Below are 16,621 nucleotides of genomic sequence, written 5' to 3' on the forward strand. Positions count from 1 at the left end.
TAGTTTTTTTTTTTATTTTCGTTTAGAAATGCAGGGTACGATTGCGTATAATAAACCCTTATGATTCAGTCCTTTTTCAGATCCTGCGCATAGCAGGAGATTAGTGACTGAGCTGACCTGTCTGTTAAGAAAATACCTCAAATTTTAATGACCAAGCAAAAATAAAATAGGATAATAAAATTATCAAACCAAATAATTTTTTTTAATGATTGGAATTGAGAGGCATGTGAAGTCCCTAGCTAGTGAACGATGCGTTATCCTCGGCCCTGCACTTGTCAAGTGTGCAGAAAACTTTAAAGATGAGTTGCCTTTTGAATAGTTTTTCTTCCTTATCCTAAATATAAACTGACGCAACTCAATATTTGATTTTTCCCTTTTCGTAAATATGATATCTAGACACTCAGCGTTACCGAATAAGGTGAAAATTGAAGCAGCCAACTATAGCCCTAACTAAGTCCGTAAGTTTTGCTTTAAAATTAAAATCAATAATTCGATTAACATTGTTTTACATAAGTCTAAGAACGTGGAGTTCTTCGATAATATTAACAAATGGATTAAATATAACCAAATACTTCAAGTGAAGAATATAGGAGAAAATCAAACTTGGTCTTAGGGAATGGGCACAAAGTGATCAATGCAGGATCAAATAGGAAACAACTACTATTACAAAAAAACAATATTACTTCTTTTATTATTATAGTTAATCCTAATGATAATATAATAATTATTATTACTACTCCTATCATAAATATAACAACAACAATAGTCCAGTGTAATCTCACAAATAGAGTTCCTACCTGGAAGGGCAGAGATGATGTTTCTGATATTCCCTCGGCTAACCAGTAAGAAGAAAAGGCACTAACCAGTAAGGAGTTAGAAAGAACGATAGTAAAAATTTGAATCTTTGGTTCATCCCTCGATTAGAATATATGTCCCCCACTTCTTGCAAATAAATTTATATAAATAATTTTTTGGATTGCTAGGTTTCTTTTCTAAAATTTAATTTTATTTTATTTTTGTTCCTCTTTTTTTAAAACAACACCTTATTCTTTGAAAATGATTTGTTTTCCACAATCAGAAATATAACAAATAATTAAAAAAATCTTTTTTACATATAATTTTTCCAACTTGGACAAAATCTCTCATGGTTTTCAATAAATTACACTTTTGTTGCTCTGTCCGTAGAGTTTATAATATTCTTTATAAAGTACTAAGACATCTGAAATGAAAAAATATTTATATAAGTAGAAAAAACTTTTGAAATTAAGATTTAACTTAATTTACTGTGCTTAAAGGTGATGGTCCTACTAAACAAATAGGAGTATATAAAATTGACTAAATATCAGATAACTATGTCTGGCAATTATGTGCTACCGTCATTCTATGTAATTTTAAGCCGTTTTAATAAACAAAGTCCGGTAAATTTCATATTGTAAATTGAAAAAAAACATATATATAGCAGCAAAACATAGATTATGAGGAGTGAGGAACATAAAATAAAATTAAAAATAAAAATTTATTAAAATTATGTGTTGCGGTGTTGACTTCGATAAAATCCCAAAGTTTCTAACAACTCAAAACACCATAATCTAAAATACAGAAGAGGTATAAGGATTAGATAGTGACTTACAAAACCCTATGGCAATTTGCTTTCGTTGATTTTTGTACTTGATGATCTTCGTAAGTTCATCCAAATAATTTGACGTAACATAAATATAAAAATAAATAGGACAGTTGTGACTTCAATAGATGTTCGAATCAGACAACATAGCTTTTTGAAGTGTTCTCTTTTTTTATTGTAGCTTCCTTCTCCCAGACGAATTTTCTATCAGATTGTCATTTTTTACTGAATAAAAATATATGTACTTGAATTCAAGTTTTAAAGGAACAAAATCATAATTGAATAACTTGAATTCAAAATTTTAGTTATTAGGTAAAGGTAATAATTATTTTCCTAATATTTAGGACAAAATTAACTTTGGTTATTAGATCTTTCCTTACGTAGAATATCCTAAATATTAAAAAAATATTTAAATATCTATTTTGTCCAGTGTCAAGTCAGATTATAAAGGGTAAAAAAGGCGAACAACATTTCACTAAGGGCCGTCGTGCTTTTAATATAGTATAGATAGATATATGTGACTTGATATGTATGATAGTAATATATATATATATATATATATATATATATATATATATATATATATATATATATACTATATATATATTACTATATATAAATCTAGGGAGAAGTAAGAATCTATACATCGATCTCAACTTTTTTAAAACAGAAGCATAATTATCTTTGTATAATTCTTGTTACTATTAATATTATTATTATTATTATTATTATTATTATTATTATTATTTTTACGGAAACCACCTAGTCCCAAAATTCTAACGAAATCTAAAATCTAAAATATATTGGTAAATAGAGTTTTTGACTTAAATTATCCCTTATCTATGAGAATGAGTTTATTTTTGTCCTTCAAATATAACCAGAGCATCTTTAATTCCTTAACTTTGCTAAAGTGGAGCACATTTGGTGTCACTAAAGCTAAGCTAAAACTAACATAAGGGGACCCATTTGACAGTCACGTGACTTTTTAAATACTAAACCTATCGGTCAAAGACTACCTTCATTTGCAATCTTTTCCCCAAGTCAATTTGGGAAGAAATACTTCACCAAAAACCCTAGCCCCTCCGAAAAAGTTTTGATTGACTGGAACAAGAAGAGAACTTAAGTGAAGAAACTTATTTCTTTATCTCCACCAATGATTATTAGATGCCATGGTAGTAAAATACCCAATTATGGTAAGATTTTAGCAAGAAATACTATTTGGGTTTTTATCAAACTGAAAAAAATGTGATTTTTTTTTTTACTATATGTTGATTTCATTTCTCATTCTTTAGTGTTTTTTATTTCTATGCCACATATGATAGCTTCGTTATATTATAATAAGTTTATTAAAAATTAAATCTCCTCTATTTTTCAGGAAATGCATGATATAATACAAGCCTTTTGAATAAAAAATTGGAATAAAGACAAGCAATAAGGAATAAATAAGTTTGTCTCTGACATGGGAATCTGAGTTAGGTCCACCTACATTAACATGTCTTTTTCTTCCTTTAAGATTACTATAAAATACTAATCCTGGTAGGCCATTAGTTTTGTTGAAATACCTTTTCAGGTTATCTTTGACTAGAAAAAGGTCTAACATAGGTTTAATTTTTTTTTACAGACCCTACATATGAGGCTTTTTCTTCGATATAAAAGTGACACATGGTGGTACCATGAAGCATCAGCCTAGTAGATATTATCTTGGCAGGTGTGTAGATTTTATTGACTATGTTAATGATACAGAGTTAAAGCTGTCACATTTCAATTCCATGGCATAATTATGTGGTTTTGAGAGAGATTCTGTTACTTTCTGGCATAAGTGCGGGAGATATGGTAATAGAATGCGACTTATTTCTACTGATGTAGAAGCCACTGTGGTATCCAAAAATATCTCAGATGATAAGGTGGTTGAGGCATACTTTGAACATCTTGATTCATATATTGGAAGAACTATACATACTAATGAAGTTGGTGGAGTAGAACAAGAGAAAGAAGTAAACAATGAGCATTCTTCAACTGACGATGAATTCGAAGATTCAGAAAATGATTTTTCGGATGATAATGAATATGAGAATCATAGATACGAAGTTAGTGAATAAGTTAAGAAAAAGATGGATGTTGAAGAAGGTGATTCAGATTGTGTTGACTCATATGATACAAAGAGTTTAGAATGTGATTATGATAGTGAGAGTTTCACTTTCCTAAGTTCAATCATAAGACGGACGAGGATAAACCAGTGTTGGCATTAGAACTAACTTCTGGGAACAAGCATGAGCTCAAATATGCTATAATAACTCATGAAGTTAATGAAGAAAAATATATTAAGTGGTGCAAGAATGATAACTCGAGAGTGAGAGCAACTTGTGGTCATCCAGATTGCAACTGGGAGATTCTAGCTTCAAGAATGCATCGAGATAGGGCCTTTCAGATCAGAACATACAATCCCACTCATGATTGTAAGATTTGTAATCATCGCAACAAATCAATAACATCTTCTTATATTGCACGAAGATACCTTAAGGCCATAAGCTCTAATAGGTCTTGGGCAATCGGTGCATTCAGAGATCACGTTAGTGTATAGTTGAGAGTTCAAGTGACATTATCACAATGTAGAAGGGCTAAGAAAAAAGCACTTGCACTGATTGATGGAGATCTTAATGCTCAATACAAGGTATTATGGAACTATTGCAATGAAATTGGGAGGACAAATTCAAATACCTTTGTCTATATGAAGTTAGTTGAAAATGAGGTGCCCGACAAGCCTAAGAGGTTCCAGAGAATCTACATTTGTTTTAGTGGTTGTAAAGAGGGGTTTAAGAGTGGTTGTTGAAAAATAATTGGGGTGGATGGTTGTTGGCTTAAGGGTCCAATGTATGGGTCTCAATTGTTAACTGTTGTTGGGCTTGATCCGAATAATAATATCTTTCCGATAGCATATGCAGTTGTAGATAAGGAAAGAAAGGAATAATGGGAATGATTTTTAAATTATTTGAAGCGTGAGTTAGACATTGATGATGATGGAACTTGGACCTTCATGTCAGACAAGCAAAAAAGTTTGATTGAAGCGTTCGATGAGGTATTGTCATATGTTTGTTATCGATTTTGTGTGAGACACCTCCATAACAACTTTAAGAGGGCCGGATCGGTATCTCTCTCAAGAATGCCCTTTGAAAGGCTGCAAAGGCTACAATGGTAAAGTGGTTCGATGATTGCATGGTTGACATTTGTGATCTATATTCAGAAGCTGCCGCTTGGCTCAATAAAGGTGCCAAGTGGAATGATGGTGATATTTGCCCTACGATTAAGGATGTATTGCACAAAAATCAAGGTAGTGCAGCTGAATTTATTCCTAGGAAGTCAAATGAGTGGAATTATGAGATAATAGGAGCAAGCATAATGAACAATTGGGCTGTGGACTTGTTAAATAGAAAATGCAGTTGTAGGGAATGGAATCTAACATGAATCCCTTGCAAACATGCCATTGCCGTTATTTGGACTAAACATGATGACATTAATTCATATGTGGATGATTGTTATAAGGTAGAAACTTATAGAAGGATCTATGCATTTTCTATTCTACCTATGAATGGTCAAGAGGTGTGGCCTATGTCGAGTAACATACCTCCTTTGCCTCCACGATTGGAAACACAAAGTACCAAAGAAAGAAAACAGAAGCTTAGGAGAAAAGGGCGTGATGAAGTTGGAGCAAGTAGATAAAAAATGAAAAGGAAGCAAAAACAAATGGACTGTAGCTTATGCCACAATCCAGGCCATAGTAAAAGAACTTGCTAGTTAAATTATGTGTATCCAGATTCTCATGATGATGAGACATTGCGACAAGAATCCTCATATTCTACTGCATCTTTTGCTCCTATAAAGCTTCAGGTATGAGTTTAGTACACATATCACTCTATTTGATTATATTATTAATATAGTGACTTGTAATATTTTCTTAATTATAAGTAAGAAGAGGACCAACTAACCAGGATCATATGCACACGACTCAAGAAAGTAGAGTGACCGGAGATATATTTTTTAGTATATAAATTTCTGTTGAAAAAGATTGGTTGTTGCTGCTATAAGAGGATGTTTTTTGCTACTATAGAAGAACCATTTTATTGCTGAAAATTGGTGTAAAATAGTTGGGATGCTGTCAAAGACTATATGTATAGGTTGATACGCCTAGCAGATTATTTTTTGTCGCTAAAAGGTTGATGTAAAAGAGTTGATTTTAGTAACTCTTATTTTGCTTTTGCTACTGTAAATGGCTAATATTGCATACTTCTCAGAAGTTTAACATTTTCTCTATGAAGGAGATGAGTTTAATGACTCTTTATTTTGGTTTTATTTGCTTTTGATGTGTCAAGTGGAATTGATAAAACATATGAAGTTTTTAGTTTCACCTTGTCCTTCGAAAATGAAAACAGGAGGAAGGAAAATGTGCATCAGTGAAAAAGCCAAAATAATGCCTCTTCAGTTAAGAAAGAAGGCAAAAATTGCTCATTCTGTTAGTTTTTAACTTAGGCTCTGTTAGTGAGACCAAATGTGCTACACTTTAGCAAAGTTAAGGGATTAAAGATATTCTTAGCAAAGTTAAGAGATTAAAGATGCTCTGGGTTATATTTGAAGGACAAAAATGAACCTAGTCCCATAGATAATGAACAATTTAAGTAAAAAACTTGAGGTAAATAGGTAGAGTATATAAGAGCCTGTTTGGACATAAGTAATTTTTCCTTTTTTACAAATTTGTTTTTTATTTTTTTTCGAAATCAGTGTTTGTTCATAAATTTTTCAATTTTCACTTGAAAATATATTTTAGAAATTTTCAAAAATTTAAAAAACTCTAAAAAGCTGTTTTATCAAATTTTCACTTAAATCACTCACAAAATTTAAAAAATAACCCAAAATTATATTCATGTCCAAACACAACTCTAAATTTCAAATACCATTTTCACTTAACAACGTTTTTACCCCTAATTTGAAATTTTACCCGCTAAATCTTGGCAAGATCCTAGCGAGTAGTGGGATCACGCATCATACGATGTCGTTTGGAGGGAGAAACATATATCAGCTCACAATCTAGGGTTTCAAATTTCCTTCACAATCAACCGCCTAAATTTGCAGAGTGAAAAATGGGAGGGAAGTGTCCACACAGGAGCGTGAAGAAGCGAAGATACTCTCACAAAACCTTTCGCCGTTCAAAATTCCTCGTAAAAGGAGACGATGCCGTTTACGACGAACTTAAAAAGCCAGCTGAGCAACGGAAAGAGTTTCCCGTCGACGAAGATCTTCCCGGAATGGGTCAATACTACTGTCTTCACTGCGAGTAACTTATTCTTCTTTTTGAAGCTCAATTAATTGTTTATTTTATTAAATTTGATCTATAATAGTGTGTTGTGTTCTGTTTATTTATTGAATTTTGCTTATTTTGTTGTTTTGGGTGGTCTGATTTGTGTAGTCGATATTTCGCGAATGTTGCGGTGAGGGACGAGCATTTCAAGACGAAAAAGCACAGGAAGCGGTAAGATGTCAGTTGATTTTAGTTAATTTACTTCATTTGTTACTGTGAGGTAATGATGCTTAAATATTGAAATTTAATGAATCATTGTAATTGTCACGTCGCAACTTACTTTTAGTTTCATTGCTGTTGCTTAGACTTAGGTTGCTTTGAACCGACTTGGAAATAAAACCCCAAGTAAGCTTTTCTCAGCTTGGCTGAACTCAGGGGGATGTAGTATTAGAGTTACGAATTCATCCGAACTCTGTATATATGTGTTAAAAATTTCACTAAACAAGTACAATAATAGATTTCGAACCCAGTAAGTCAAATAGCTGATGCTAGAAATTCAAACTGGATCCATAAAGTTCAAATCCAGATCCACCTCTGGCTGAACTATCTGAATGACATGAGAAGCTATGAGACGGGGCTGTTTATTAGCTGTTGTAGGAGGTTGTGTAATTGTAAAGACGTTATCTTATCCCTTCTATTTTAAAAGGAAAAAACACCATATGAAGATGGAGATATCATCTGTTGAAGAATCCTCTCTATCACTCTGCTCTCGACCAGAATTTTCCGGAGAAGAGTTTATAAGAATCTTACATAAAGAGTCTTTTATCTTATCATCAATATCTAGGCTTTTTATCTTATTTTTGATTTTGTAATCCTTAGCATAATGGCCTATTCTACCACATTTGTAACATGCATTAGGCTTGGTAGATCTAATAAAAAAATTTCTTGCTCTAAAAGCATTCTTTATCTTCTTTCTTTTTTCCATCTTTTTCTCATAAAATTCCCTTTTATTCCTATCTCTATGAGACTCTTTAGGCTTCTTAGGGATATCTATAGCAAATTGTTCGTCGACTTGATCTCATTACATAAGGATAATTATATATCCTCAGATGATGAATGTGAACCCTGTAAACAAGGTCAGTCTTGTGATAACAACATTGATGATGAGTTTTATAATATTTACTCAGTTTAAGGACTTAGATATCAATGTCATGACAAATGATAGCTTGATAAGAATTGCTAAAATCTATTAAAGACCCAGAGATAAGGTCTCAGATTATTGATAGAATGGATAAGTCTTCTACAAATTCTGCTATAGAAAGAGAAGAAATTCCTTCTCAAAAGGGTCCTTATACAATGTCTGAAGTTAAAAGAATTCTGAAAGCAAAAACCCAGGCTATCGATAGACCAACCACAATCCAAGATATGGAGGAAGAAATTCATAATCTCAAGAAAGAGATTGCTAAGCTCAAAGCTACAAATGTAGTTTTAGACAGAAGAATTTCGAACTTAGAAAAACATGATCTTAGTCCTGATATAGAAAAACAGGATCTTAGTCCTGATATAATAGAAACAAGTACTTCTAATACAAGTACAAAAGAAGTTTTCCTACTAACAATAGATTCTGCAGATGATGAGTTTATACAAAAGCTAGAGTTAATAACTTCGCAAAAGTTTTTTTTTTTATAAAAGTTACTCATTTAATAGATTATAATTTCAAAAAAGAATTTACTGCTTTAGTTGATAGTGGAGCGGATTTTTATATTGTATAAAAGAAGGATTAATACCTTCAAAGTATTTTCATAAAACTACTCATAGTTTAAGAAATGCCAGTGGGCAAAAAATGGGTATTAGTTATAAATTGCCAAAAGCTTATATTTGTCAAAACAAGGATTGTATTCCAGAAACATTTGTTTTGGTTAAAGATATTTCAAATGATATCATTTTTACCTTATCAAAAAATAAATGATATCATTTTAGGAGTCCCATTCTTCCTACATATTTTCCCAATTACAAGGTGGGATTCTACCGGATTTTCAGGAACTTTTGATAATAAATCAATCAGTTTTGAGTTTACAACTCATCCTTTAAAAAGATTTATAAATGAAATAAGAGATAACATTATTTTAAAAAATAGACAAGTCAATTTTCTCAAACATGAAATTCATATCTTGACTATCGAAGAAGATTTACAAAATCCTAAACTGATAGAAAAAATTGATTTTCTAAAAGATCAGTTCTCTTTACACATATGTGGAGATCATCCAAATATGTTTTGGGAAAGGAAAAAACATATAGTCAGTCTCCCTTATGAAGAAGACTTTTCGGAAAATAATATTTCAACAAAGGTCAGGCCTTGCCAAATGAACTCAGAATATTTAGAACTATGCAAAAAGGAAATTGATTCTTTGATGCATAAAGGTCTTATAAGACCATCCAAGTCCCAATTGTATTGCATAGCCTTCTATGTTAATAAACATGTTGAACAGTAACGTGGTATTCCAAGATTGGTTATTAATTATAAGCCCTTAAATAAAGTCTTGAAATGGATTAAGTATCCAATTCCTAATAAAAAGGATTTATTGGATAGATTTTATGATGCTATTATATTTTCAAAGTTTGATTTAAAATCAGGCTATTGGCTGATCCAGATATCTGAATCAGATAAGTATAAAACTGCTTTTAACTTAGCACCTATTGTTATTCATTCACATAGCTCTGATACCATTTCGGGAACTAGGATCGCTACAATGAAACTACAGGAATATTTCAGGTCTATGGTCCTGTCAAGATCGACTCATTACGAGTCCAAACTGGCCCTAACACGCTTCTCATGGCTTCGACAGGCACTAACAGGACTTCCGGCAAAGCATGAGCCTTTCTGCCTAGACCATTCTAACCCTACCTTTTAATTCCTTCTAACGATAGCAAATCATGTTAGCAGTAACCTAGTGTGCTATGTTCAACACAACAATATTTAGCATATCATTTAGGCTAAATCAATAATATTATTATAAACTTAATTCAAAATTAAAATACCTGGATACACCAAGGTTGTGGCCAATAGTCGACCTTTTCTGATATTATATATAAAAACTTTACAAAGAGAACTTGTTTACAGGAGGGGTGTTCTTTACTAAGAGTTTCTAAAGAAAATTTTGGAAAAAAGCTTGCCTACTTTAAATAAGATTGGATCTTATAATGGATCACCTCTGAATACAATGGTTAGTGCCCGACAGTTTTTGGTAAGGTGGGCCTATACTACTTTAATAATTACAACTTAAATAATTTACCCGACATGATAAAGTGGGCCTCTCTTTCTTTATTAAAGAATCTATCTTTATAAAAGTTGTTTGTTAGTATTATCCCAATAATTCACAATACGTGGCCTTCTTTCTTATTCATTTTCTTTGCCTTTGTCATTTTTGGTATTGCTGGAAGATTCTTCCATAATTGTCTTGAAGTGTTGTAGATATGCTTCAATATCTATTTCTTAAGTGTCACCGACACTTTGGGATTCCCCTGCTATACACGTTTCTTCTTTTGTGGTATTACCTGCTGATACCAGAGAAATATCATCTGGTATTTTTATGTCTAGATTTTTCATTAAATCTTTCTTGACCTCTTCCATATACGAAGCTAGTATTTCTGATCTGGAGGTGACTCCTTTCTTCATCTGAAATTTCCTTGCTATTTGCTTAAATGGACTGGTATCACTTGTTCCTGTTGTTGATACAATCTTACTTTTGGATTTATCAATAGTACTTTTAATTGTCTTTATGATTTCCTGGCCATGAGTATGTCCTTTGTTTTTCTGGAGCAATTTGTTCCAGAACTTTGTATAACAAAATCTGTTAAGGCATGTAAACCCATTTGTATCATCTTGAACTTTCACAGACCATCTCATTATCCAAGGAATTGAGAATTCTATAAAAAAGTACATAACTACCATCCCAAGATATTATTCTTCTGTAACTCTAATTTTGGGGGATACCTCTATCCATTATGTATATAAACTTTTATATAATTCAGGTAAAATATTTTTACCAAGTAAAATATTCAAGTAAATTATTCAGTGAGGGTCTTCACTGAATATTTTACCTAAATTATATAAAAGTTTGTATATTGAATGGGTAGAGGTATCTCCCAAAATTATGGAGTTACAAAAGAATAATATCTTCTTTCAAGGGATGGCAATTATGTACTCTTTACTATAATTCTCTATTCTGTGGATAATGAGATGGTCTGCGGAAGTTCAAAAGATACAAATGGGTTTCCATGTCTTAAAAAATTTTGTATACAAAGTTTTGGAACAAATTGAGACAAAGGAAATACTCATGGCCAGAAAATCATAGACACAATTAGAAGTACTATATATAAATACAAAAGTCAGACTGTATCAGCAGGAGGAACAAGTGATACTAGTCCATTTAAGCAAATAGCAAAGAATGGTGGACTTTATATGGTCCTTCACTGAATATTTTACCTGAATTATATAAAAGTTTATATACTGAATGGGTAGAGGTATCTCCCAAAATTATTGAGTTACAAAAGAATAATATCTTCTTTCAAGGAATGACAGTTATGTACTTTTTTATAAAATTCTCAATTCCTTGGATAATGAGATTGTCTGTGTAAGTTCAAGTTGATACAAATGGATTTCCATGCCTTAAAAGAATTTTTTATACAAAGTTCTGGAACAAATTGCTCCAGAAAGACAAAGGAAATACTCATGGCCAGAAAATCATAGAGACAATTAAAAGTACTATGGATAAATAAAAAAGTCAGACTGTATATGGAACAAGTGATACCAGTCCATTTCAGCAAATAGCAAGGAAACTTCAGATGAAGAAAGGAGATTCCTCCAGATCAAATATATTGGCTTCGTATGTGGAAGAGGTCAAGAAAGATTTAATGAAAAATCTAGACAGAGAAATACCAGATGATATTTCTATGGCATCAGCAGGTAATACCACAGTAAAATAAACGTGCATAGCAGGGGAATCCCAAAGTGTCAGTGACACTGAAGAAATAGATATTGAAGCATATCTGCAACACTTCAAGACAATTGTGGAAGAATCTTCCAGCAAGGCCAAAAATGACAAAGGCAAATAATAAGAAAGAAGGTCCCATATTCTAGTAATACGAACAAACAACTTTTATAAAGATAGATTCTTTAATAAAGAAAGAGAGGCTCACCTTATCATGACAGGCAAATTATCTAAGTTGTAATTATTAAAGTAGTATAGGCCCACTTTATCAAAAACTATCGGGCACTAACCATTGTATTCAGAGGTGATCCATTATATAAGGATCCGATCTGATTTAGAGTAGGCAACCTGTAAACAAGTTATCTTTGTAAAGTTTTTATATATAATATCAGAAAAGGTCGACTATTGGCCACAACCTTGGTATATCCAGGTATTTTAATTTTGTATTATATTTATAATACTCCCTCCGTTTCAATTTATGTGAACCCATTTGATTGGGCACGGAGTTTAAGAAAAGATAGAAGATTTTTGGCCACAACCTTGGTGTATCCAGGTATTTTAATTTTGTATTATATTTATAATACTCCCTCCGTTTCAATTTATGTGAACCCATTTTATTGGGTACGGAGTTTAAGAAAAGATAGAAGATTTTTGAACTTGTGGTGTAAAATGAGGCACATATATTTTGTGTGGCTATAAATCATTGCATAAAGGTAAATTGTTTCCAAAAAAGAAAAGTGGTCATTCTTTTTGGTACTGATTAAAAAAGAAATAGGTTCACATAAATTGAAACGGAGGGAGTAATAAGATTGATTTAGCCTAAATGATAGGCTAAATACTGTTGTGTTGAACATAGCTCACTAGGTTACTACTAACATGATTTGCTATCGCTAGAAGGAATTAAATCACCCAATGATACTAAGGTAGGGTTAGAATGGTTCAGGCAGAAAGGCTCAGGCTTTGCCGGAAGTCCTGTTAGTGCCCGTGTCCCGTCGAAGACATGGGAGGCGTGTTAGGGCCAGTTTGGACTCGTAATGAGTCGATCTTGATAGGACCATAGACCTGTAATATTCCTGTAGTTTCATGGTAGCGATCCTAGTTCCCGAAATGGTAGCTGATGGAATGATTATTGAGGTGTGGAGGAAATTAGTAGCTGAAAAGGTGTATGCTTACTGATATATCTTCAGTATAAGACAATCTTTCATCAAAAAAAGAAAAAATTAAGTATGAAGATAAATACCCCAAACGTCATAATAGGAAGTTCACCTGCTTGATAAAATCTAGTCAAGTCTTTTAGAAACAATGGAGCCTCTTTAAGCATGGGAATGTATAATGGCTTTTTTCCTCTGTTATTATAGCATTCCTTGGTAGGAAATCTGACAAACTTACCAAAGTTAAAATTTAACATTGAGTCACAAATTGTTGAAGGGTGGTAACTGCTATGTGTAGACTGTTTATGCAATATCTTTTCTTTCTATTTCTTATACAGATAAATACTAATAAACAAAGCCACAAAACCTGTCCCATTGTTACAACCAGTAATTTTCATTTGGTTTCCGCAATGCTTTTAAACTCGATGCTGGTTGGAAAAAAATTCCGGAATTTTCTTTTCACCTATTTTGAATCAAACGCTTCCTGAAAGCTTATTTTGCATGACCTGCACACAGTTTCTGCCATGGTTTCTTGTTCTAATAAATGGAGGATAACTTGCGACTTTTAAGTGGCCGAAATGATGCTGTGTTCTTAGGTTAATTATTTTTGGCAATGTACAATCTTGGGGTTGATTTGTGCGTCTTAAGATTGGAATTGTGGATTAAAAAATTTGATTTTTGAGGCAGAAAGAAATCAGGTTCAGTTTAGTAACAGTGGGTCAATGCATCCGAGTGTATTTTTTATTCCATCTGCTTGTATTGCACAATACTACATGCCTTGATAATTTGCCGTTAAACCTTAGTATTGTCAAAAAGGGGTAGCATCTTGCTGCCTAGCATTTCCAAGAGCCCTTTTTTTTTTCCCTTTCCTTTTCTTGATAGGTAATGTGAGAAATGTTCTTTATGTAAAAGTGCTGGAGAGGTGTACATCCAAAAAAAGAACATTACAGTGTGTAAAGAACTGAGAAAGCCAACTGTGGATGCTCTAATGAATAGAAATTAATACACTTGCAGGAGCTACTTTTCTCAGTTGAACAATATATTTAATGAAATTGCATCTTAAGAACCCTCTTTGAAGTGATCTATGTGGGTCAGCTGCTTATGACAGAAATGGTGCCTGAATTCATGGTCGAACAACTAAACAAGCTTAAAGCATATGATCCGGACCATCATGATCCCAGCATTTGGCACAGTTAGATCTTCTGGACTGACATAGACTCTGTGGGTTAAATTGTAAGGACAATGATGTTTTGGGAGCCTAGGACCATAGGAGCCGTGCTTTGGGGTTATAGTGAAGACTATGTCATCTGCTAGTATTGACGCAATATTGCATACCTGATAAGTTGCTGTTAAACCATAATATCTTTTGCCAAAAAATTGTAGCAGCTGGTTTGTCTGGGGAAGTCTCTGTATGTAACTAATGCAAATAGTAGAATCTTTTGTACTAAATCGGAGCAGTATTTGCTTTGTATTCTTTGTAAGAGACCTTTTTATTCTTGTCGGTTGGTTTGCTGCATGGAGGCTACCAATGATAATAGAGGATATCCATTGTAGAGTGTGTGCAATCTTACACGCTTGCGGTATAGGGTGACGAAGTAGATTAACTTTTGGCCAGTGGATGGTGAAAAGAGATACTGGTGGTAGATACGTGCAGAATCTAGAATACCTTCTTAAATATTTTAACTTAACTTACTGAGCTGCAGTTTGTCTTTGCAACTGCATCTGTTATTTCATTTTAGGGTCCATTTGGACAATCTTGTTTTCTACTTCTTTCAACTTCTCTATTTCCTTTGGGTTGGCCAAGTAGGGATCGGATATCTTCGATAATTTAGCACATGTGACGTGGTAATGTAGGGGAAGTTGTTTCACATAAACATCTCAAAGTCATAAACATGACACAAATATACGTGTAATAAATGGTAAATGCGACACTTACATTATATGTTATAAACTGAGATGCTACTTTGAGCGCAATTCTTTTGAGGAGGTTGTAAAGAAATTAGAATTTTCTATTTTCTGCTAGGAGCATCCAGTTTGGAGCTTATATATATGCTCAACTTGAACAGCTTAACCATACAAATATGACTAATGAAGTGTGAACCCATGTTTTTAGTGATTATGATTGGTAGTCTGTGGGTTATCAGAAAAAAAATGATTGGTAGTCTGGAAAAAAAAATTTGTATATTTTTACCTGATTAGTTTTGTTGATGCAGTGTGAAAATAATGATGGGCCCTGCACCACACACCCAACTTGATGCTGATTTAGCTGCTGGAATTGGCATGCCAGATAATGGTCCAAAGCTAATGTCGATGAGTTGAGCTTCTTTCGTCCTGTTTATAACTCCTACATTACTGGTAGAGTTCTTTTGAACTTTGAGAATTTGTCTGAGGAACATAGGTTTTTGTTAGTCTACCATCTCTCTCTCAGTATAGCAAGTTTAAATGATTCTGAGTGAGTGATTTTAGTTGGTGGTTATGTTTGGCCAAGATTCAGCAAGAAACATTATCTTTATGTTTCTATACCAAATGGCCTATTTGGATTTGACAGCTAAATGCTGAAATACAAGTAATTTTCCAAAATCTTTGTTAAACTGCAGAACGTTTAATCCATCTTACAAGATATCTTATCTAAATTTCGTGGTAAATTATGTTGGTTACTAAAGTGTTATTTCTACCCAGTGAAACACATCCAATCAACATTTGTTGAATCTGTTGGTGAGAATCTTGCGATGTATGGTACGTCGATTTTAAATCAGATTCGATGAAAATATATTTTCTCTCGTAGTCTTTTCCTTGTATGGTCCATGTTGACTTCTCAAACATGAAATAGAACCTCACTCAAATAGCATTTTATATAGATTTGTTATGTTCTACGAAGTTCTAGACTCTTTACAACCATGAGAACTGAGCTTTGTTAAACTCTTCCAATAAGCTAAATGTTTGTGCATACTGCATATAGAGAACCTTAGAATTCAAATCTAATCAATGTATGACAAATTTCTCATAATTGAGACAAGTTCGTTAATTAGCTGACAGGATTATGCAATCGGGTTCGTTTTATTGGCAACTTAATCCACTCAGCTAAATTGTAATAGACGATAAAAAGGTAAACTATCTTAGGGAGGGACACAACCTGGAGGAAAACTACTGCTAAATCGTTGCAATAGTTGAGATTCGTCATTCTCCATTTCCTTAAGTTTTCATTGTTCTTGACGAATGAGGAGTATTGGGTAATTTATCAGTGAGTGATACTATTGGATTGCTTTCTGTGTGTTCTGTATTTTAGAAAATGGAAGCAATTCATTGCAACCGTCCCAATGGAACAATCTCTTAAATAGTTTTTTCTTTTTTGCTCGATGTCCGGTATTCTTATTGGAGCCTTTAGTTAATCTAGATTCGCGGCACATGAGGTTCTTATATATAGTTTGTCGTATAGGTGGAAGTTGGATTATCATTATTTAAGTTGGACCAATTTTGGTGCTTTAAGACAGTCTACTTTATACAACTATCTTGTTTGAGTTTATTGTGTCTGCTGGATATGTTAGTCTAATGTGGGCTAGAAGTCCTC

The 16,621-nt window shown here is 32.9% G+C and overlaps 1 protein-coding gene across 3 annotated transcripts; it reads left to right on the forward strand.

Moving 5' to 3' along the window:
* The first annotated feature begins 2,653 nt into the window (after nt 1–2,653).
* Nucleotides 2,654–15,834, forward strand: LOC107763784 (uncharacterized). Of its 3 annotated transcripts, none has more exons than XM_075230438.1 (5): nt 2,654–2,814; nt 3,243–5,506; nt 6,630–6,947; nt 7,080–7,142; nt 15,267–15,834. In XM_075230438.1, the coding sequence occupies exons 3-5, from the start codon at nt 6,754–6,756 to the stop codon at nt 15,370–15,372; spliced, it is 363 nt and encodes a 120-aa protein (XP_075086539.1). In that variant the 5' UTR covers nt 2,654–2,814; nt 3,243–5,506; nt 6,630–6,753; the 3' UTR covers nt 15,373–15,834. The 3 variants fall into 3 exon arrangements, with proteins under 3 accessions (XP_075086539.1, XP_016437766.1, XP_075086540.1); XM_016582280.2 differs by having other exon boundaries at nt 6,746–6,947; XM_075230439.1 differs by lacking the exon at nt 15,267–15,834 and adding an exon at nt 14,068–15,257 and having other exon boundaries at nt 6,746–6,947.
* The last annotated feature ends 787 nt before the right edge of the window (nt 15,835–16,621 follow it).

The sequence above is a fragment of the Nicotiana tabacum genome, chromosome 2 (assembly GCF_000715075.1).
Source record: "Nicotiana tabacum cultivar K326 chromosome 2, ASM71507v2, whole genome shotgun sequence".
NCBI classification, from domain to species: Eukaryota; Viridiplantae; Streptophyta; class Magnoliopsida; order Solanales; family Solanaceae; genus Nicotiana; species Nicotiana tabacum.

What these genes read in the sequence shown, in the direction of transcription:
- LOC107763784 (XM_075230438.1), top strand. Translation starts at nt 6,754, where the DNA reads ATGGGAGGGAAGTGTCCACACAGGAGCGTGAAGAAGCGAAGATACTCT. An exon ending in TACTACTGTCTTCACTGCGA is followed by an intron (nt 6,948 to 7,079) that starts GTAACTTATTCT and finishes TGATTTGTGTAG; the next exon opens with TCGATATTTCGCGAATGTTG. An exon ending in ACGAAAAAGCACAGGAAGCG is followed by an intron (nt 7,143 to 15,266) that starts GTAAGATGTCAG and finishes TTGTTGATGCAG; the next exon opens with TGTGAAAATAATGATGGGCC.